The sequence below is a fragment of the Panthera pardus genome, unplaced genomic scaffold (assembly GCF_024362965.1).
Source record: "Panthera pardus isolate Hobbes unplaced genomic scaffold, ASM2436296v1 HiC_scaffold_12, whole genome shotgun sequence".
Taxonomy (NCBI): domain Eukaryota; kingdom Metazoa; phylum Chordata; class Mammalia; order Carnivora; family Felidae; genus Panthera; species Panthera pardus.
In genome coordinates, this window is record NW_026526677.1 from 44,325,767 (window position 1) to 44,348,940 (window position 23,174).

At 38.9% G+C, this 23,174-nt stretch overlaps 1 protein-coding gene across 1 annotated transcript in view; it reads right to left on the minus strand.

Annotated features, from left to right (window-relative positions):
- The window catches only part of PDE3B (phosphodiesterase 3B), a 176,859-nt gene continuing 153,685 nt past the window's right edge, over nucleotides 1-23,174 (minus strand). Inside the window, exons 12-16 of the mRNA XM_053899961.1 lie at nucleotides 16,967-17,166; nucleotides 8,584-8,787; nucleotides 6,588-6,749; nucleotides 3,506-3,761; nucleotides 1-2,573 (exon numbers count right to left, since the gene is read on the minus strand). Of these exons, the coding sequence (XP_053755936.1) occupies nucleotides 2,359-2,573; nucleotides 3,506-3,761; nucleotides 6,588-6,749; nucleotides 8,584-8,787; nucleotides 16,967-17,166 (1,037 nt within the window). The 3' untranslated portion in view covers nucleotides 1-2,358. The remainder of the gene's footprint in view (nucleotides 2,574-3,505; nucleotides 3,762-6,587; nucleotides 6,750-8,583; nucleotides 8,788-16,966; nucleotides 17,167-23,174) is intronic.

Genomic DNA, 23,174 nt, shown 5'->3' on the forward strand with positions numbered 1-23,174 from the left:
TAAGGAAACCAGAGTTGGCTTTATTCATCTCTTTTGTGAAGTTTGTTCCTATGAGATGCAATCTAGAGAGAAGAAATTTTTGAGTTCAGCAGTGCTAGAGTTTACAGGATTCTTATAAGAACAGAAAAAGTCAACAGCACCAACAAAGTAAGAATAGCAGGAAACAGCCTTCAAATCAGGAAATAACTTTAAAATTTTTTTTATGGAGAAAGAATGTATCACTAAGCACATAAATATATTACAGCACTACAAGATTTCTAAGACCAGTGAGTTTAAAACAATATTAAATTCATGATGAAAGTCAAAATAAAAGTCTGATTCAGTAGTAACCAAAATAGGATATGTAATATGGCTTGTGGCAATTTTTCAAGTAAGATTTCATTTAATAGCATAGCACTGTACTTAATATAGTCACATTCATTTCTTACAATTTATGAATTTGTTTTAGGTTTCTTTGGGCTATTTTAACATGTCAATTATTTAGCAAAGATTAAATAATTTAAAAGTTATTTAAAAAGAAGTTCTCAGTAATATTTTTAATAAGATCTTCCTTTTGAGAAAATATATACATTAACCCCAATACAAAATTTTAATAAAATAGAAAGGAAATCTGAGTTTCACTAAGCATGTAAGCACATGTGATTTTATAGACATGGGCTTTGCAATAGCATAAGTATACCTAGGATGCAAAATGTGCACTAGAGAAATAAAAGCACAGGATATATACATTGTAAGTGCAAACTCAATAAATTAGTTAAAATTTTATTACTTAGTAATGTGCGACCAGGTTACAAATCACGTGGCAGTGGTAGCAAAAGTGGCAGGAAGGAACTGAGCACTCAACATGTCTAATAAATAAAGCTCGGCGATTCATTAAATATTATACAAGATCAAAACTTCCAACACTTCTATAGATCTTTAATATCTTTGAGATACGCCAAATATCCCAGGTAGGTAAGAAACTGCCTGACATCATACGTAAATAAATCCTCTTGGGAAATTAATGTTTTTACCGTCTACAAAAGCTACATGGATCCAAAATATGGTCTCCAAGAATAAAAAAAACAAAGTAGTCTACCATCTTGCTATCCGTACCCTAGGAGTTCATGAATATTGTAAATAACCATTTTCTTTGCAATTAAGTCTTCCCACCATTTACTTTCTTAAAAATTAGACTTGCAGTTGGGCTCTCGAAGTACTAAGTAGTCACAGGTCACTTCTGTCATGTAGTCTCAAGGCAGGAGGAAATTAACAAAGATTAGCATCAGTTTTACAGTGACTAAACATGACACCTAAGATCTGCATCTAGAGATAAGCACGTATTCTGATTACTCACTGTGCCTTTTAGAACTCCTACCAGTGCTGTTGTTCTTTATCTTCGATAGGATTAGCTTCGTCTGATTTTTGCAGTAAGGCAAAAGACCTCTCCTTTTCCTCCACTTTAATTAGTCTCAAATTATGAGATCTGAGAGAAAATGCTCACTTCACAAAAAGTTAACATCTTCAGGGCAATTCTTTTCTTCTGACAAGTCTGTTTATATTAACTAAATATTGAAAAATACTAATCCTGAGCAAGAGTACTAAGAACAGTTTTGACTAAACAATACAATTCCTTCATTTTTAAACCTGAACAGCTTTAAAAATTCAACCACGGAATGAAGTCAGTGAGACTGGAATTAAGACTTCTGCTGTCCACGGCAAACCTGAATACTCGGAGCAGAAATAGAACACACGTAGAAGGTAACACACGACGGTGAAAAGCATCAAACTGATGCGCCTGGATTTTGTCGTATTTGACAAATGTCATTCAGTCTTTCACGGATAAACGTAGCTGGGAGAACGGCATTGGCCAGTGTACTGCATTGAACGGATCCCTCAGAAAGGCAAACACGGGGTACTTTTTTAGGCAGGCACAGACTCCCCCCCCCCCCCCCCCCCAACACACACATTCAAAGACCTAAAAGACACATGTGGAAAATGTTTTCATGAAAGCAAAAAGTTCTGGCCATCTTGGAAACTGAGGTCCCGTGAATTTTTAGTTCTAGCTACCCCTCATGGAAGTAAGAGCTTACTACCTGGCAAAGCGTTATTATGACAAAGTGGATACCAGTGGAGGCATCGAGGAAGAGCTTCGCAACACGAGCGACGGAAGCCCCGCTCTACGAACACTAGTCCGGTCCGTGTCCGTGTGCCGCAAGTGCACAGGACCGGGGAGCTGCCAGCGCAGCGAGGGTCCTCTCGCGGTCCTCAGGCCCGTCCACCTGGGAGCGGGCGGCTGCGAGTCCGCATGGTCAGTGCCAGGCGAGGACTTCTGACCCTGGGCATGGCCCTCGGGACTTCTTCAAGATGTCTTTTCTTTTATTCAAACTGTCTCTCCTCCTCTTCATCTGCTTCTTCAATGACCTGAATGTCATCTGCTTGAGGTAAGGAAGAATTCTCCACCTGCAGTTTATTCCCATCAGCTTTACATTTCTCTTCTTCCTCGATGATTTCCTTCCATATCTTGTGGTTTTCGGTGAGGTGGTGCATTAGCTGACAAAATATTCGCCGTCTGCCCTTCCTCCTTCGTGGTTCTGTGAAGTTTAAAACAGACAGATTCTAATCCTAGTAAAACAATTCAATCATTCATTCACTAAATATCTGAGTGCCTATTACTTTCCAGGCATTTCTCTAGGGCGCTGGGGTTGTAGTAATATGCAGTAAGATAATCTCTGCACCGTGGAGCTCATATTCTAATGGAAAGATCTAGAAAAGCAAATGAAGAAGCAAAACACAAGATGGGGTTAAATATGAACAGATGAAAATGAAGCAGAGAAAGGGATTAGGCAAGACTGGGTGGGGTGAGAGGGGAGGACAGTACTAAAATTTCAAGTGATAAAAAAATGCACTTAAACGATGTTTTTTTAGGACTTAGGTACTGAATTAAACACAATTATTACGGCTTCAATGAGTAGAAATAATTTTTGGAAGCCAGTCATTTGCCCAAGATGATGCTCACATGGTGGTGGCAGAAAACCACTCTTCACTATACTGATCCTGAAGACAACTGGGGTTGTGGGGGGCTAGTTCTTCGTAATTATGCTCTCTGTTCTCAGCTATAGCGTGCTTGGAATGCCGGATATAATTTCATTTAAATTCGACGTTAAAGAGCAAATAATGGATTTCATTTACAGCCAGAAAGGCAGCAGATGTCCAAGGACTGGCCCCTCGAGCCCACTCACCTCACACAGTCAGCTATGGTGACAGCCCTACTGTGCTGCACAGGTGGAACCTCCTGAAGCGAACTGGCTGGAGGACAATACCCAGAGAGAGGCTACTTCAACCAAGACCGTGTGTCGTGGCATCAGCACGGCACCCAGGAGTTACTCAAGAGACTATTCAATCTGAACATTGAGCTACTAGTTATTCCAGACAGAACTACAGAATCTGTATCTTAAAGATCCAAATTTAGGGTTATTAACTGTAAATATCCATTTGAGAATTTATAATATCCCTCCATTCTTACTAGGATTTAAGTTGTCTTCTATTTCTTCATCATCTGTATCTAATTCTTCGCCATCTTCTTCATCATAACAACTTTCGGCATCTTCATCCTCTTCTGCTTCTATCCACTCACCCGGCAGCAAGCCGGCAGCATCGTAGGAGTTACACAGAGGCCCCACTATGTGGGTGATGAAAGATTCTTGGAGTTTTGCTAGTTGAGGTGAAGAACGATCCATGAAGGGACTGATGGGCAAACCAAGATTAGCTTCTTCATCTCCCTGATCATTTAAAAAAGAAAAGTACATTTGTAGCTACTGAAAGAATAACCACTGAGCTTTGCTGTTAAAATTATCTTGCTTTTTAGTTTTTATTCATTTATTTTGAGAGAGCGCATGTGCGAGTAAGGGAGGGCCAGAGAGGGGATCTCAGGCAGGCTCCCCCCTGTCCGTGCAGAGCCCAATGTGGGGCTCCATCTCCCTGTTCATGGGATCATGCATGGGAGCCGAAATCAAGAGTCGGACACTTAACCAACTAAGCCACCTAGGCACCCCTGTCTTAAGGTTTCTAAATATGCATAGTCTACATCAAAATAATTTTTACAAGGAAGTGTCTAATTACTGTCATTTTAACTATAAGAATTCCTCCAATATTTGAGAAATTCTAAGTGAGACTATTTTCACACTTCACCAGTTTACAGGAAAAATATACATTAAAAAAAAAAATCAATGAACCTAACAACCTGCAAAATTCTATGTCGCGTATAGATTCCCCTTCTCCTAAGGGGAGATGGTATCATGGAAACTGTACATCCAATGTGTAGAGTTGAATTTTGTAAGTGCCTTTCAACACCCTGCTCCTTTCTAATAGCAGATCCTTTTAATGAATCTGAATCAGAAAACCTAGCATGTAAAACAGACAGAAAGAGGAGAGAAGCAGCACTCCCATGCCTGCCCTCTGATAGCCTCCCACTGTGCCCTCCAGGGCTTCAGAGAGCACAGTTGGAGCCCAGACAGATGTGGTTTCAAAGCCTGCTTTTGCCACCAACAACCTGTGTGGTGTTGAGCAAGTTCTATGCCCATTTCATGTGTAAAATCTGAATAATCTACTTAAAAGGTTGCTCTGAGAATGAAAAGCAATATTATGTCAAGTATTTAGCACGGTACTGAGCATTCCCCAAAGGATACGATGAACATTTTCATTCCTAGGATTTGAACTGGTGGGGAATGAATAATCTCTAGAATGTATAAACTGTGTAGGCAAGGAGTGTCCATGTGATGGGCCAGCATTGTCCTAGGGAAACAACCAGAAACTGTCCTAGTGATTGCCCCATGATTAGAAATCTATGATTTTATCTTCTGTGAGGAAGAAAACCATTGTTTGCCAAAAAGAAAGCTCAGTTGGGTTTACCCACAGGATTCTACAATTTCCTAAATTTTGCTTTTTTTTTTTTTTAAATGAGTTTGGTTTTTTTAAGCCCATGGCACTTAAATGGATATAGGAGTATAAAGACAGGATAACTAAGATAACAAAAAAATAAAAAGTTGGTCAAGGTTAGAATTTTGCATCTGTACCCAAAAGATGTTTAACAGCATAACCAGATTGAGAAAGAAATTTAATAGTGTTGATGCAGGTTGACTAGGACTTTCATTATAGATTAGCACATATAACCTTCATGATAACTCCATGTGGTAGGGTGTCAGATGACCTTTTGTTCTAAAGATGAATAATGAAACTTAGATTAAATAAAATTGTCTGAAATAATATGTTTAGTAATAAACCTGGAATTACAAAAGCTGACATTTATTGATCATTTGGGCGTCAGGAACTGTTCTAAGAACTTTATTAATTCATCTAATCCTCACAGCAATCTTATGAGGTGATCCCATCAAATATTCCTATTTTATCAATGGAGAAACTAAGGCGCAGAGAGGTTAAGTAATTTATCCTAGATCACATTGCTGGTTTAAAAAAAAAAAAAAAAAAAAAACACCTGGGATTCAACCTCCCAGCATGGATTCTAACTTTGTTTAATGAGAATTCTGTATACTTTAAAAATAATCATATTATAGGGGCAGCTAGGTGGTTCAGTCAGTTGAGCATCTGGCTCTTGATTTTGGCTCGGGTCATGATCCTGCAGTTGGTGAGTTTGGGCCCTGTGTCGGACTCCATGCTGGTGGTGTGGGGTCTGCTTGGGATTCTCTCTCTACCTCTCTCTCTTTGACCTTCCCCTGCTTGCTCTCTCAAAATAAAAAAAAAAAAAAACTTCAAAAAAAGGTATATTATAAATTGGGTCTAAATGAACTTCAACCTTCTCTACTTATTAACTTCCTTCATCTGATTTTGAAATACATAGCTCCGCTCCCTTTTGCCCAGATCCTTTCTGTTTGCCTTTAAATATTCCACACTCTTCCACTCTGAGAAGGCAAATTTGAGGCCTGAGCTCCAATCTCCTAGTGTGGCTACTTCTCCAACCCTTTCCTTGCTCACTCAATATCTCAGTGATTGGCTTTGCTGCATGTTGGGCATACAAGTGCATTTGGGTACAGTATTATTTTAAAGGCAAAATTTTAAAATCTACAAGAGCATGTTTAAATCTTTGAATCCTTAAAACCACGAAATAACTCCTTTATCTCCATTTCTAGCCCTCAAATGTCTTACCCTCTGCCAGGACTTTTATCCAGTTGATGTTTCTAAGGCAGTCTTTCTGCAGCAGAATTGGAAATGGATTGATATTCTTTAATATATAATCTAAGTATACCCTGAATCAATTAAAAACATTTGCATCTGGAAATAAATGATCCTAGGTTGCAGGCACTCGGTTTTGAAAGCAATCTTGGAATCCTAATGTAGTGTAGCCTTACCTCTTGACTCAAGGGACATTCGACCCATGTCAGATAGGCAATAAGATATTTTTTAAGTTTTAGCAGCAAGAGCAAAACAGAGCTGAGAAAACACTAAGACCAGAGCAAATTCAACAACTTCTAACCATTTTTGGTCAAAGCAAACAGACTTCAAACACTCGATGTGGCTTACCCAAATCCAAAAGACTAGCATCTTCAGATGGCGGCTCTCAAAAATCCCTCCAATCTCACGTTTCAACCTACCTGCTCATAAAATTCATTGACGATGCCTTCTGTCCATTTCAAATGCAAGTCCCGAACTTTCGCTGGGCCATTTATATCTGCCAGTTTGATACACACCTGGCATACCAAGAGGCGATCATTTTCATTGCTCCATTCTATACCGTTACTGTTTACATCATTGGCCTGGGTTGGAAAAACAATTATTTTAGCTTTTGAGGGCACAGGAGTTGGGTTTTTTCCCCCCAAAAGTATCTTAAAACTATTTCCTGTCTAAATTATAGGAAGGAATATGGGTTAATGGTAGAATGGCACTTTGAAGTGTCATTCTAATTTTGTTTCTAAGGAAGCAGAACATCATAAAAACAGAAACTGTGGTTTCAATATGTGTGATTACCACAAAATTTTAACTTGTGTGTATATATTACATATGTAATTAATATATAATTTAATATATAATATACACTATAATTTTACAGAACACTTAAGATCTACAGAGAAGTTGGCTTTAGCTGTGAAAGGAAAATATGGTAGAGTTGAAAGAAGACAAGTTTTAAAAGTTGATCTCAATGGTTTCAAATCCTGACTCGATTTATTCATTGTGTGATACTGGAAAAATGACTTCATCTCCCTGAATCTAAATTTCTTCATCTATAAAATAGGAAAAGTAGTACCAATCCAGCCATATTGCCATGAGGATTAATAAATGAAAAATGCCTAGATTACAGTATATGCTAACACTGTTATTTAAACAAATGGTAATTATCATCACTAAGTAGGCAACTTACCATGCCTTCCAAAAACTCAAATTTTCTCTTGTAAAAAATAAAGTACATGGCCCAGATCAGTGGTTATTGAACGTTAGCAGTGTCTTAGGCACCAAACCCTTTTTTGTCAAAGTCACTATAGGAAACACTTAAAAGGAGAGCTGTTTTGATTGAACCCGTGTAGGAGATCTAGAGCCCCACTCATGTGACATTTTCCTGAGAGACTACAGAATAGAAACCTCTGAGGAACACAGATTCAAAAGTACTGGGCTAGCTGATCTTGCACCTGTAAAAACAAACATCTGTTACTCTGACTTAAGCACTTAAATGCATTTTTATTATTAAATAAAAGTTAACAGAGCTGTACAACTATAAAATAATTTTAAAGGCATATAAATTTTTTGATTTTTCTAAGTATTTTATTAATATCATGACAGCCACATACAGGGTCTCCACCCGGCGGGTTAAATCTAGTATTCCTTTGTTACCAGTTCCCCTACCCTGAAGGTGCACCTTTCCTTTAGGTCACAAATGTCATCAAGGGAATAACAGCTTCCTGCCAGCCAAAGAGAGAGCATCCTTCCCTCAAGAATCTGTAAAGCTGTGTAAATCTCTGAGTCTGTAAAGCATTTTCCACCCCTGACGTCTCAGGGGTAGAACACATGCCAGTGACTAGCACTATCACATGAGGGCAGTGATTCTCAATTCCCTATCGAATGCGAATTCTTAACGGCAGGGACTTTCACCCGTTCCTTCCTTACTCTGTGCTGGACGACCGCGCACAGTGGGCAACCCCAGCCGTTCTTCAATGAGAGCATTATACTCCAGTGGAAGAGTGGACAGTCCTTTCCCACACCAGCCAGCTAAACGCTAATGTGAAGAGGGGATGAACAGGTGCAGTGAGGTGAGTATAACTGGCTGAGAAGCCCATCTTTAATTTCATAAGATACCTTTGTTGGCACTGTGCACAACTTTCTCCACTCTGCCCCTAAAAGCTTTTTGCATCATTAATTGGCTTATCACCATGTGAAGGAAAGTTTTAAGTCTATGTGTCAGAAAGGAAATGTAGCAAGTGACAGTCTTTTTAGGACATGTTATAATAAATGTTATTTAAAAAAATATTGACTTGCATATGGTCTCATTATGACTTTATGAGTAGTATTAAGTCTAACTTAACATTAAAAAACACTTATCAGTAATACTGACAATAAAGATTTCCATCTTTGAAGCCAGACATTAATATGTACACAAACCTTGGCATTGAATTCAGCAAGGAAATCAAAATGCTTTTTAAGATCTGTGGCAAGGATTGCTTCAATGACTAAAAAACGAAAGCGCTTGAATTCCACGTGATCAAGATTAAGAAGGAAGTTGTACTCTGGGCGAGAAAGATATAGATTCCAAGCTGATGCGGCATGATGATTTTCTAGAACAGATCTGTCGTTGTACAAAACTGCCTGAAAAGTAATAAGGAAAATGAGTCCGGCATCTCAGAGATAGTAATCTGTAATAATAAACAGAGTTAGGCTGGAAGAGTATAAACAATGAGTAACTACTGTATGCCAAGCATTTTAATATCTGTGAAGAAGGGTTGTGATAATTTTCTAAATGAGTTTCCTGAAGTACAGAAAGGGGAAGATACCCCTTTCCAGCATGCACATCTAGCAGGTGAAAGGGTAATTCGTCTCCAAAGTTCATCTTTGCAGACACCGTGCTGCCCTCAAGAGACGTAAAGTTGGTATCTGAGGTCCACTTCATTAAATCAGTAAAGCTTCTGTTAGGAAAGTCATTAGAGAGACACAGCAGATTTAGGGACACGTTCCTCTTCTTCGGCAAGCACGGAGTCACTGTGGTGAGGACCAAAGAAGAGGCAGGAGCAGTGTCCCGGGTGAGTCGCAGTCCCGCATGCCTGGGAAGGACACAGCCTGTACTCCCATCCTGACACTGTCCCTGGGAGTAAGCGAGAAGCAGGACACAGGTAAAAGCACAAATCCTCTGGTTCAAGTGGAATGGGACCCTTCACTGTTCATCTACCTCATTTTACTGGAAGTCCCTCAGTACTCTAGAACTTTAGAATACAGATGTTAAAAAACGGTGACTTACAGATTTGTCAGAGCCTCTTCTACCTCTAAAAATTGAGCAATTAAAAAGGTTATTAAATAAGCACAGTAATTATTTTAAAAACTTTCACAGCCAGTGCTAAAGGCTAGGGATAAACATAAAAACCTGTCTCCTGGTTTTCATAAAGCTTCTTGTTAATGAGAAAGAAGGACAGATAAAAATAGAATGCAATCTACATTAAGATATATATTCTGGGAGCTTAAATAGGTTTACATGTTATTTGTGAAAATTAGCTATAGTCTAAACGTAAGCATAGATACTTAACACCATTTGATTGTTTTTTTACAGCATTTTATGAAAGCAGTGATGATTTAAACTTTGTAATGGGCCATATAAAGTCTGCAAACAATCTAAATGTCCATTGAGGGATGAACAAAAATGTGGTGTGTGTATATATGTATATGTGTGTCGATATATGTGTGTGTGTGTGTGTGTGTGTGTGTGTGTGTGTGTGTAATGGAATATTTATCCAGCCATGAGAAAGAAGAAAATCCTGACATTTGAGACAACATGGATGGACCTTGAGAGCACTATGCTAAGTGAGGTAAGTCAAAAAAGACAAATACTGTTTGATATCTCTCGTATGTGGAATCTAAAAAAGCTGAACTCATGGAAACGCAGAAGGGTAGTTGCCAGGGGGTGGGGGAAGTAGAAAGATGTTGGTCAAAGGGTACAAACGTCCAGTTACAGCACAAAGTTCTGGGGCTCTAATGTACAGCATTGCGATTATAGTTATTAGTACTGGTATTATATACTTAAAAGTTGGTACTTACCACAAAAAAGATGTGATATTAGGTGACATGATAGTAATCACATTACAACATGTGTATCAAATGAACACAATGTATACCTTAAACTTTCACAATGTTACATATCAATTATGTCAATAAAAAGGCATCTTATAGTAACCTTATTACAACTTCCAAACATCATTAATCCCAAAGAGAAATAATAAGCTTCAAAGATTCCCTAAGGGGTCAATTTGTATTTCATAGCGATTTAACCAATTCGTATTCAAATCTGATCAGGATGGATAAACTATTAGAACAGCTTTGTCTGTTCAGGAAAAAGCAATACGACTTCCAGCTCAATAAAGCACAACATGTAACAAGTGCCCTGGAGAGCTAGCTGACTTAATAAACTCTTGGCTCGCAAGATAAGTAAAAGAAATAATGAAGTTCAGAATTCCTTCACCATTCAAATTACCCTTTGGATTACCAAAGAAGTATAAAAGAGGGGTAAAAAATCTGAATCAGTATTAAAATCTAGATGTTATCACCGTACTGGAAACCTCAAAGACATGATGAAAGTGGGAATGGATTGAGAAGAGGCCAAGTAAGTTATCGCATGAGAAGGAAAAACCCACCTGGAGAGCAAGTGCAAGGAGTCCTCCGCTGGACCCCAAGAAACCCACTACCTCACAGATGAGCAGAGGCAAGAAACCATCATGGAGCCGTAAGTAGGAGGCAAATGTCCATTCCACTTGAGGAAGAATACTGGGTGAGAACGTACAACAATAAGCCAAGCTTACACTTAACGAGAAAAACACTCCAGGAAGAACAGATAGTGAAGCCTCAGCTGGCTTTTACCGAGGGCTCTACCACAACCAGAGAAAGCAGACCAGGCCCCGGCTAACTTGGAGCTGCAGTAAATGACATCCTGTGACTTTGTGCTGAAGCATCCTGATCCCTGCTGTCTCTGGCTATGGATCCCCTTCCTTCACCCCACAGGCGATGACATCTCTAATTTGGAACAGCAAATCCGCTGATCATAAACTTCCTTTTTCACCTTCTTTTTGAGTTGGAAAGATTTGCAACAGGGTTTAATACAAACTGATAGAATTAATCTTAACAAATAATAAACACCTTTCAATAAGTGAACAAAGAGAGAAAACCCATCAGACATGTGAAAGATTTCGATCAAACAGAGGAAGAGGCTGACAAATGTGAACCAATGTCCCCTTTTGACGAGATCGGGTGCGTTCAGGGTGGTATGGCCCTAGCAAGTGTCCTCTTTTGAAACACAAGAAACAGGAGGAAACTTTTAAAAATGTCTAGGTCATAGTCATGAGATTAAAGAGGGTACTTTTGAAAAGTGAAAAATCTTGGATTAAGAAAACTTGTTTCCACTTAAAAAAAGTTCTTAAAAAAGAATCCAGTACAGGTAGTAAATCAGGTGTGGCAGAAAACAAAGGAGCTAGTTTTAAAAAAAGAAAAGAAAAGGTACTTCTCTCTAAAGAAGTAGTCATGATAAATAGCTGTCATTTTGGGATCCCTTTACCCCAAAGATCTGGGTTTGTTCTAAAATTTCTGGCAATCCTGTATCTTTTAAGATCCTTCGCCTTCCCTGTCACCTTTGTTTTGCTAAGACACTTTTTAAAGTAACTTTCTAAGGATGAACAGGGACATGCCTTATTTAATCTTGTTTAAAAAAATCTTCGTATGTCGGAGATTCTCTTTGTTTTGCTCTTAATGCTCAGCTGTAGCTTAGCTTGATACAGAAATCTCGAAAATAATCAGAAATCAGAAAACTTGAAAATCATCTTTACAGCAGCACTTCCCATTTCCTCCGCTGTGTTAGTTCTTTCCCAGCACTTACAACCTCATCATCTCTCTGCCACCCAGACACACTCTATTATCTTGTTTTTCTTGCTTTACCAGAATGTAAGTTGTACAGAGGCAGAACTTTTTTTTTTTTTTTTTTTTTTTGCCTGCTTTGTTCAATAATAATGCCTAGAATAGCACCTCTCTCACAGTGGGCACTGATGTTTGTTGTACAAATAAATGAATTCCCTTAGAATTTTGAAAACTTTATTCCAGTACTCTTGAGCATCCACTGTTGCTGAAATACAATGCCAGTTGGATTTTTGTTCTTTTATAAGTGTGCTGTTATTCTCTCAGGAATTCCTTTTGTAAAGAAAACCTTTGTTACTCTGAAATTTTACCATGGCACCCCATGAACAGGTTGTTCGTGTTCTTTCCCCCCATTCAGCCTCCCTGACACATGGAGAACCCCTTCAATCCAATGACCTGTCTCTTTCTGCAACTCCCCATGGTCAGTTCTTGACCTGGTCCACTGTGCCCCATTTTTCCCCCATCCCTACATTTTCCACCTCTTTATCTTCTCAGCCTGCATTCTGGGAGACATTACCTGGAGTTTACTTCCATGCTTGTGTTGCATTTTAAAAATTTTTGCAGTAATATTTTTAGTTTCTAAGAGATCTAACTTGTTCTCTGATGCTTCCTTTCTCATAGCTTCTTGTTCTTAGGGATGCAGTGTTTCTCAAATTCTGAGAATACCTTTTATTTATTTTATTTTTTTTTTAATTTTTTTAACGTTTATTTATTTTTGAGACAGAGAGAGAGCATGAACGGGGAAGGGTCACAGAGAGAAGGAGACACAGAATCTGAAACAGGCTTCAGGCTCTGAGCTGTCAGCACAGAGCCCGACGCGGGGCTCGAACCCACGGACCATGAGATCATGACCTGAGCCAAAGTCGGACGCTTAACCGACTGAGCCACCCAGGCGCCCCCTGAGAATACCTTTTAAAAAACTTAAGGGTTTTTCTATTCCCTGGATTTTTTCCCCTGTATTTGGTTACTCTGTCCATTTTAGCCTTTTCTTTCCAAGCTACTGGTTAATGGTTCATGTCTACTAATCCTTAGTTATCTGTTGATACTTAAAAAACAAGAATTCTAGGTTCGCTTGTGTATGTTTTGTTGTCGAGTCGCCTCTTTAATTGGGAATGATGAGTAAGAAGTCTGTGAATGTGGACGGGGTCTGTTACTCAGCAGGTTTTGCCTTAGAGCTATGAGACCAGGTGCCAGCTGTTAGGTTTCCAGAATGAGAATGTGGAGTACTAATACTTACACTAGTAATTCTTATTCTCTCCTGGAAGTTTCCTTCAATCTCTGAGAAAGGAGTTTTCTGCCTGGAGGTAAATGCAGGATTGCAGTAGCTTTACTTAAAGATGTATAGTGTACGTGTATAGGGGTTGGGGGCCCACAGGCACACGTTCATGTATATTGTGTGTGTGTGTGTGTGTGTGTGTGCAGAGCAAGCTGGGGCAAATGGCATCAGAAGTCTCTGTAGGGTTCCACTTAGGCTGTAGCCCCCTCTAGTATACTTTTATCTCTCAATATTTATCTGTTTTTCATTTCCCAGAAATGAAAACTTCTGGAAAATTCTTTCATCTTCTGATAATACCCTTCCCCGCCTATTCTTTTCTCTGTTGTAATGAGGAGTCAAATGCATGTGTGTTTAGTCAGTATCTTGATCCATGCTTTGAGGGGACAAAACATTTATGACTGTCTTGGATTTACAAATCTCAACTTAAAATTTTGTTTCCAGGGGGCCCGGGTGATTCAGTCAGTTAGGCATCCAAGCTCAGGTCATGATCTCATGGTTAGGGAGCTGGATCCCCACATCAGGCTCTCTGCTGTCAGCGCAGAGCCCGCTTCAGATCCTCTGTCCCCCTCCTCTCTGCCCCTCTCCTGCTCACAGTCTCTCTCTCTCTCAAGAATAAAAACATTAAAAATTATTTAAGAAATTGTTTCCTTTTACCCCAAATATCATCAAGATATTCTGAAACTCTAATCTCAAGCGCTAATTTCCATCTTTGAGCCAGCTTTTCATCTGGAAACAGCTCAGAAATCTCTTAGAATTTTAATACTGGCATCTCCTCAGGATAACCCTGGCTAAATGTTTCACCTTCTTTCATGGCAAGGATTTAAAATAATCCTCCTGTGTCTTCCCAGCATACTTTCCTTACCATGAGAATGAAGGTTTGATCCAGTTGATGGTACTGCACACTGCCACTGGAGCTACAACATTTTTCACTAATCATGGCCTAATTAGACCCACTGAGCTTCCCAAGACGAAAGAACCTACTTTATTACCTAATAAACACGCCGCACGCTTTCACAGAAGAGTCCTTATCTCACATGCGCTAGCTGAACAAGGTCTCGTGCATCTCATTACTTTAGGAAGAACAGAATATATTTCAGACAAGCTAGCGGTCCTGCAGAGCAAAGAAATCAGGCATCCTTCAACATTCAACAAATATTTACTAAGCGACTTTTATGTGTTAGGTACTATTCTAGGTCTTAGGGACTAAAAGACGGAAATCCCTGGTCTCATGAAGACATATTCCACTGAGGAGAGGCAATAAACCAAATACACAGCATGCTGAATGAGCACCGCTACTGAGAGAAATAAAGCAGGGAAGGAACCTCATGAGTGTCAGAAAGGGGCTTTTGAAATTTTCAATGGAAGGAGGTGACAGAGTGAGCTGTACAGATGTGTGGGGCAAGACACTCCCGGCAGGGAGGACAGAAAGTGCAAAGGCTCTCAGAAGGGAGTGTGCAGTGTGCCTAGGATACAGGAGAAAATAGCAAGGAGGCCAAGGAGGCTGGACCTGGGTGAATAAAGACGGAAAAATTAATAGGAGCTAAGTCACATATGACCTTCTGAGCCATTATAATGACTTTTACTAGGAGTGGAGTGAAAGCCCCTGGAGGCTTTGGAACAGAAAGTGATGTAACTCACATTTAAACAGTGTTACTCTGGCTCCTAGGAGTTGAGAACAGACTGAAAGGGAGTCAGACATAAGCAAGGAGACTGGTTGGAAGGCTATCCTTTTCCAGTAACTGGATTCCATATCAATTTCTTTTCTATTCTGACACCTCCCATCACTTCATCATTTGGCCATCCTTAACGATGAGAAGTTAGAAATAACGTGTGTTACTCATACTCTATCCAGACTTCATATTTTTATTTTGATTAGGACAACCATTTTGAGCATATAACTTGTATAAATTATATTCATTCATTACTGTTTTATCTGCATGGGAGAGAAATAACACAGATTCTCTCACTTGCCATATCCTTTGGAGGAGAGGTAATAAGTCTGACTCACCTATACTCAAAGCTAATGAAAGACGTCAAGCCAAGAGTGAACAGCAAGTAATTTCCGTCTACATGATATCTGATTCGGGAGCCTCTCAAACATATGAAATAGTAGAAAACTTCTCGTATGTGATCTCTTTGCCTTTAATCAGATTCAGTACATATTTTGAGGTTCAGGGACACAAGGGTGACTTATCTAAGGTCACACAGCTAGTAACTTGGTAATAAGAAGTCAAACTCAGGTCTCTTGATCTCAAGACCAGTGCTTTCTGCGTTGTGCCACCTGTGTCCAGCTCTTTGACTCATGACGGGACCAGGGTTGTCAAAGATGATGAGGCATGAGGCAAGAGACAATGCACAGGCTTCCTGTGAGACTGGTACAGCAAATGAGGAAATATGTGCTCCTTAGTTCATAATTCTTAGAGTGCAAATAATTATATCTCGATGGAAATTCTTTTTTTTTTAATTTTTTTAAACATTTATTCATTTTTGAAAGGCAGAGAGAGAGCGCGGACAGGGGAGGGGCAGAGAGAGAGGGAGACACAGAAACAGAAGCAGGCTCCAGGCTCTGAGCTGTCAGCACAGAGCTTGATGCGGGGCTCGAACTCACGGACCGCGAGATCACGACCTGAGCCGAGGTCGGCCGCTTAACCGACTGAGCCACCCAGGTGCCCCTCGATGGAAATTCTTTAAAAAGTTACCTGTGGAAAACATGAGCTATTAATAAAGTCCCATTGGAGAAGTGAGTTTCATAACATTGTTAACCCTCTCTCTCTTGTCTCTGAATCCTATTCTTGTTCTGTCTAGAGAATCTATCTCCTATATTTTAAAGAGTGAGAGTGTGTGAAAGAGAAGTGACAAAGAGGATGACTACTGAAGACGAAAAAAATCAGAAGTGAGGTTTATACCTAGAGCAGTGAAGTGAAGACGTAAGAAATTCAGCCAAGTGACGATTTGTTCTTTGTAAGGCACGCAGTTACAAGCACGAAGATGACATTTCAGGAATCGCCAGCCTAAACAAACACCCACGACCACTTAGAACCAAGGATTTAGTCCCAAGTCCTAGTGGGTAAAGCTACTGCAATTACAGTATCCATTTGTTGGCAACTCCTACGTTCTGTGAAAATTTTGACCGTAAAGGAATCTTGCACCTCATCAGCTGTATTGGATACAAAAACAATGTGGTACTAGAAGAGAGATTTAGAGTCTGAGTATTAAGGGCAAAAGAGGAAAACAACAAAAATGATAGTTCTTCATCATTAGGTTTTTAGCCATAGAAAGGAAGAAGGAAGAGTAAGTTTTCCATCTAGTCAGCCTCATCAATTTGACCAAAGGGAAAAATATTGACAAGAATTCCAGAATTTCATAAAACAGTGAGTCACTCTTTCCTGAACATTTTATTTTCCAGTGGAAGACGGTAATGGCTTCTTAATTCTTGACCACACATCATGTCAATCATGTCAATGTCATGTGTTAAAATCCGATTAATTACAACGTACATGGAATGGCTTTCTGACTGGAGTGAAGGATGGTTTAACAAAAGGATCTACAACATGGTTGTAACATTTGAGAATTGCTTTTTAAACTTTCTAAGAAAATATTTCCTACCTGAGGGGCATTAGTAGCCACTAGAAATGCATTTGTCCGCCCTGGGTGATCGTAATCATGCATGGCAGCTGCCACGTAGAGAGCCATCAATTCCAGTGCAGGAATGTTTGCAGAAAGGCACCCATAGCTCTCATCTGGAATAGAGCAGCTCCTCGAAGAAATGTAGGCAATTTGCCCAGGGTTCATTCTACCATCCGAATCTGAGGAACAAGCAAAATACACCAGCATTACACTTACAATGAGACTCACTTACAATGAGACTAAGGACAGGATTCCCCATTGGAAATAAGATTATTTACCTTACTTATTGACTAATCAAAGAAAGAAACTCTATTTATAAACAAGGACTTACAACAGTCTTTTATTTCCAACATACATGCTACTAGAGAGAAAAAATGTTAAACATGATGCTGAAGTCACTTGCTTTATGAGACATTCTGAGGTCTTTATGATGCTCTCTTACTCAGGCTAATAAAAATTTTTAAAAACCTCCGGTTTCTAAACATTTGTTATTTAAGGGCTAGAGATAATGGCCAGGGCATAGGAAGTAACAGGAAAAAAGCAAGCTGGAGAATAAAATTTCATGAAAACAGTATGGAGATTTAGGAACTTAATAGATTAACAAACTAAGCTTCTCAATATAGATGCATTTCAAATCTTATCCAGAAAGATTACATTTCATTTGTAGCCCAGACTACAACTCTTCCCCTTCTCTTTTTCCTTCCATGAAGCCCCTTATAAGATGATGGCAAGAAAAATTATGGAAAATGAAAAGACATCAAAAACTGAGGAATGTCTCATTTAACATAATTCTCTTTTTATCCTCCAGTTAGAACCAATATTTTCACTATCAGCACTATGCTTTCAGTGTCTTAATATCTTACACCATGGATTTCTTAAATTGTTTTTGTATTTTAGTGCCTTTATCTATTTAAATGGTCATTCTCTACTTTCGCTAAAATAATCTTAAAGTACAAGAAAAAAAATAAGCCATATTTAGACTAGACAACAAATAAAACCACAAAGATATTAAAGAGATACAAAATTTCATTCATTGTCTTCATCAGTGGAAACTAGGAATAATGTCCTGGCCTGTCAAAGTCCAAAATGCTCTTTTTTTTTTTCCTTAAGTTCATTTATTTGAGAGAGAAAGAGTGAGCGAGCGAGCTGGGGAGGGGCAGAGAGGAGACAGAGAATCCCAAGCAGACTCCATACTGTCAATACAAAGCCCACCCACCGTGGGGCTCAAACTCACAAACTGCGAGATCATGACCTGAGCCGAAACCAAGAGTCAGTCGCTTAACCGACTGAGCCACCCAGGCACCCCTAAAACGATCTTGATCATAATTTATCTCACTCAAAATATTTGCCATCACATGAATTTCACATAATAACTTTAATACACACTAGTGAATTATAAAGATACCTCATTTTTATGCTGTTTATATATTTAATTAAATTGAGGTTTAGAATCACCCCCACTAGAACTTTTAAAAAGACAGTTAAATGTATGGGTAAAGATATATTTAAATACTCAAATTTCTTTTTAATTAAAAACATTTTTAATGTTTATTTTTATTTTTGAGAGAGACAGAGACAGAGTGTGAGTGGGGGGGGGTAGGCAGAGAGAGAGGAAGACAGAATCCAAAGCAGGCTCCAGTCTCTGAGCTGTCAGCACAGAGCCCAACACGGGGCTTGAACTCACAAATCGCAAGATCACGACCTGAGCCAAAGTTGGACGCGTGACTGACTGAGCCATCTGGGTGCCCCTAAATATTCAAATTTCTAATAAGATTTTAGTTATAAATATCAGCCAATAATTTGAATTAGTTTATGTATAGTATATGCATTCCAGATTTCCTATAGAATTATAAATGTATATATATAAAATAGCAAAAATAGCAAAAGACATCCTTTTAAACTCAGTAATTACTTAGAATTGATACATTAGGATCTTAATATATTGATGTTTCTTTGTTGTTTGGTTAAACGTGAAAGTAATAGTGTGAAAAATAAAATGGCTGGCAAGGACAATTAAACGTAACTATTACATTGGGGCGCCTGGGTGGCTCAGTTGGTTAAGCGTCCGACTTCAGCTCAGGTCACGATCTCACAGTCCGTGAGTTCGAGCCCCGCGTCGGGCTCTGGGCTGATGGCTGAGAGCCCGGAGCCTGTTTCCGATTCTGTGTCTCCCTCTCTCTCTCTGCCCCTCCCCCGTTCATGCTCTGTCTCTCTCTGTCTCAAAAATAAACGTTAAAAAAAAAAATTAAAAAAAAATAAACGTAACTATTACAGATTCCACTTGTTTACTTTCTTTCAGAAAATGGTGATTCTTTTAATTTGCTGATTAATCTAAAAGGAGGCCTCAGCAAAAGACAACCAGACTGGAAAAAACTCTGACAGTTTTTTCCCCCCCTTTTTGTAACATAAGTGCCTGGATTAAGCTTTGATCTCCAAAGCATCCATTTCAAAGAGGCATCTACTATAAAAATGGCTATCTCAAAGAAATACCCTGTCAGCCACCTGTCTAGATAAAAAGCCAGGCCACTTCTAGAAATCTTGATTTCAATAACTGATCATCTGGGCTGCTGGTTTTCTCTCTACCCATGCTTTAAGTTCCTGCTTTTATGTTTTAAATTCACCAATAAAGAGTGAGCCAGTGAAACTGCCAACCTTGACCCCAATAAAAAGCAGAACCCCAGGTGTATCCACTTGCATGCTTGTGCACATGCTCTCTCCCCCTGTGACCTTGCTATGTGGTCCCAGCTATGCTGTGTAATTTTTAATTCTTATAATAAACCTTTATTTTTTCAAAGTTGCGTGGTGGTTATTGCTAAAGGGCATCTTGCAGTCATAATAACCACAAAGGCTGGTCCAGCCACAGCACTGGTTATTGACAGGCTGAGACCAACACACAACAAAGAGGTAAAACTATCTCTACTTATAAGTGACATGAGGTTATATATAGAAAAATCCTAAGAAATCCACTAAAAAGCTATTAGAATTAATAAAGATGATCAAGGTTGCAAGATCTAAAAAATCATTTTATGCAAAAAGATCAACTGTATTTACATATGATAGCAATGAATAATCAAAAACAGCCCAAGAAAACCATTCTATTTACACTAGCATCAAAAAGAATAAAATACTTAGGAATAAACTTAACAAAAGTACAAAACTAGTATTCTGGAAACTAAAAAATACTGTTAAAATAAATTATAGAAGACTTAAATAAGTGGAAAAAATACCCATGTTCATGGACCAGAAGACTTAGTATTGTTAAAGTGGCAATACTCCCCCAAAATGATCTACAGATTCCACACGATCCCTATCAAAATCCTAGCTATTATTTATAGAAATTCACAAGCTGAATTTAAATTCATATGGAAATACAAGAGATCCAGAATAGCCAAAACAATCTTGAACAAGAAGAACAAAGTTGGAGTACTTAAACTTAGAATTTCAAAGCTTACTAACAAAGCTCTAGCAATGAAGATAACGTAGTACCAGCATAAGGACAGACCTACAAATCAATAAAATAAAACTGAGAATCCAGAAATAAACCCTCATATTTATGGCCAACTGATTTTGTAGAAGGGTGTCAAGACCTTGTTGAGAGTTATCTATGTGCCATGTATGATGCTAGATTCTTTCATACATGTCGTTTCATTTAATGCTCATAATTTTTTAAGGTAGAAACTCATTTAATAACATTTAAGGGCCGACTATGTGGAGAATATATAAAGAACTCTTTTCAACAAATGGTTCTGGGACAACTGGATATCCATGTGCAGAAGAATGTTAGATCTCTTCCTTTATCCATCCCCCCAAATTAGTTCCAATGGGTCATAGACCTAAACTTAATGGCTGTAACTAAGAAACTCTTAGAAGAAAACGTAGGGTAAATCTTCATGATCTTAGGTGAGGCAAAACCCTTCTTAGACATGATACCAGAAGCATGAGCAACTAAAGAAAAATTAGATAAATTAAACATCAAAATTAAAACTTTTTGTACTTCAATAGACACTATCAAGAAAGTAAAAAGACAACTCACAGAATGGCAGAAAATAGGGGCAAATCAATCTGATAAGGGACTTATATTCAAAATATACGAAGAACTCTTACAGCTCAGTAATAAAAAGACAAATGACCAAATTTAAAAATGGATGTCATGAATAGACATTTCTTCACAGAAGATAGACACATGGTAAGGCATTCAACATTAATAGCCATTAAGTAAATGCAATGAAAACCACAATGAAATACCACTTCAGAGTCACTAGAACGGCTATCAAAAAGATAATAACTGGGGTGCCTGGGTGGCTCAGTCGGTTGAACATCCGGTTTCGGCTCAGGTCATGATCTCAAGGTTTGTGAGTTCAAGCCCCACATCAGGCTCTGTGCTGATAGCTTGGAGCCTGGAGCCTGTTTTGGATTCTGTGTCTCCCTCTCTCTCTGCTCCTCCCCTCCTTGTGCTCTCTCTCTCTCAAAAATAAAAAAACAGGGGCGCCTGGGTGGCTCAGTCGGTTGAGTGTCCAACTTCGGCTCAGGTCATGATCTCACAGTCCGTGAGTTCGAGCCCCACGTCGGGCTCTGTGCTGACAGCTCAGAGCCTGGAGCCTGTTTCAGATTCTGTGTCTCCATCTCTCTCTTAACCTCCCCCATTCATGCTCTCTCTCTCTGTCTCAAAAATCAATAAAGGTTAAAAAAATTTTTTTTAATAAATAAATAAACATAAAAAAAACTTTTTAAAAAAGATAATAACAAGTGATAAAAAAAAAGGAATCTTCATACATTGTTGATGAGAATATAAATAGTGTAGCCCCCTTAGAAAACAGTTTGGCGGATGCTCAAACTGTTAACCACAGAATCACCTTATGACCCAGCAATTCCACAGCTAGGTGTATGCCCAAGAGAAATGAAAACATATATCCACACAAAAACTAGTACATGAATACTCATAGCAGTATTCATAACAGCCCCAAAGTAGAAAGAACCCAAATGTCCATCAACATTGGGTGGTAGGAGAATGAGAAAGAGAAAGAAAAAACTTGTTTATTATGTAAAATAAATACATGGCAATGAGGAAAAACACATGTGGCTATTATAGACTTCACTTCTGTGACTGGTCACATAGCTATAGTTCAGAGTTATCATTTTCTTATTCCACTACCCATTCCATTTTCCCTTTGTCCTCAGCTAGCATCTCTACTGATCATGGTTCTTTGCCTAGTGGAATGACCTATATTTTCAAGGCTCTGCACTACTGTGATCCTATGATACTGGATTAGTAGTTTTTCATTATCTTTTGTCATTGGACATAGGAGTACCAAAAAGGCCAAAAAAATCCCCTAGGTTACTGATATACATCCTCTCACATACAGTAGGAACCTTATCTCCTCTTGATAATAAGGATCAGACAAAATCAATCACCCAACCTGGTACAGAATCTTTATAAGTTAGGTTGACTTATTCAAAAGATGATCATATCTGGAATAACTGTGGCAACTGGAATCACCACCTGATGAAATTTAGAATAATCTACCATCATTTCCCAAGATCCATTCATCTTGTGTAAAAGTCAAAATACCAAGATGAATGGCAACGTGATGGAAATCACAAATTCTGCACCTATAAGTATTTCATAATGGCACTAATTTCTGGATGCAATCCATCCAGTAATACGGTGTTGCTTTGGTTCACTACTTTGTTAGAATGAGGCAATTTCAGGGGATTCCATTTGACCCTTTTTACCATGATGGTGCTCTCTGCAAAGACTGAGGAATTAATGGAGGGGTTCTGCCCAGTTGCTCAGTATGTTTATTTGAACTATGCATTCAGATGGGTGGGTTCAGAGAACTGATACTTATGAGGTGGGCCCAGACCAAAAGTCCTTTTATCCTCTAAATTCCATAAGCCCCTATGGTGATTGGTGGACCAGTGTGACATTTTATTACTCCAGGAATTAGTGCTGCAATGTTCTCATTACCTTGGCAAAAGGGGACAACTTCCGACACTCAGTTAGGTGTGGGAAAGATGATCACATGATCAACCCCTCTCAACATCCTGTTACCGTAAGCCTTTGAGTCCCTTCCTCAGAGAGAGACGTGAAGAGGCTATAGTGCTGTCCCTTCTTCAGAGACATGAGCCATGGAATGGCAAGTGGCTTCTAGACACTGGAGGAAGCAAGGAAAGAGACTCTAGGAAG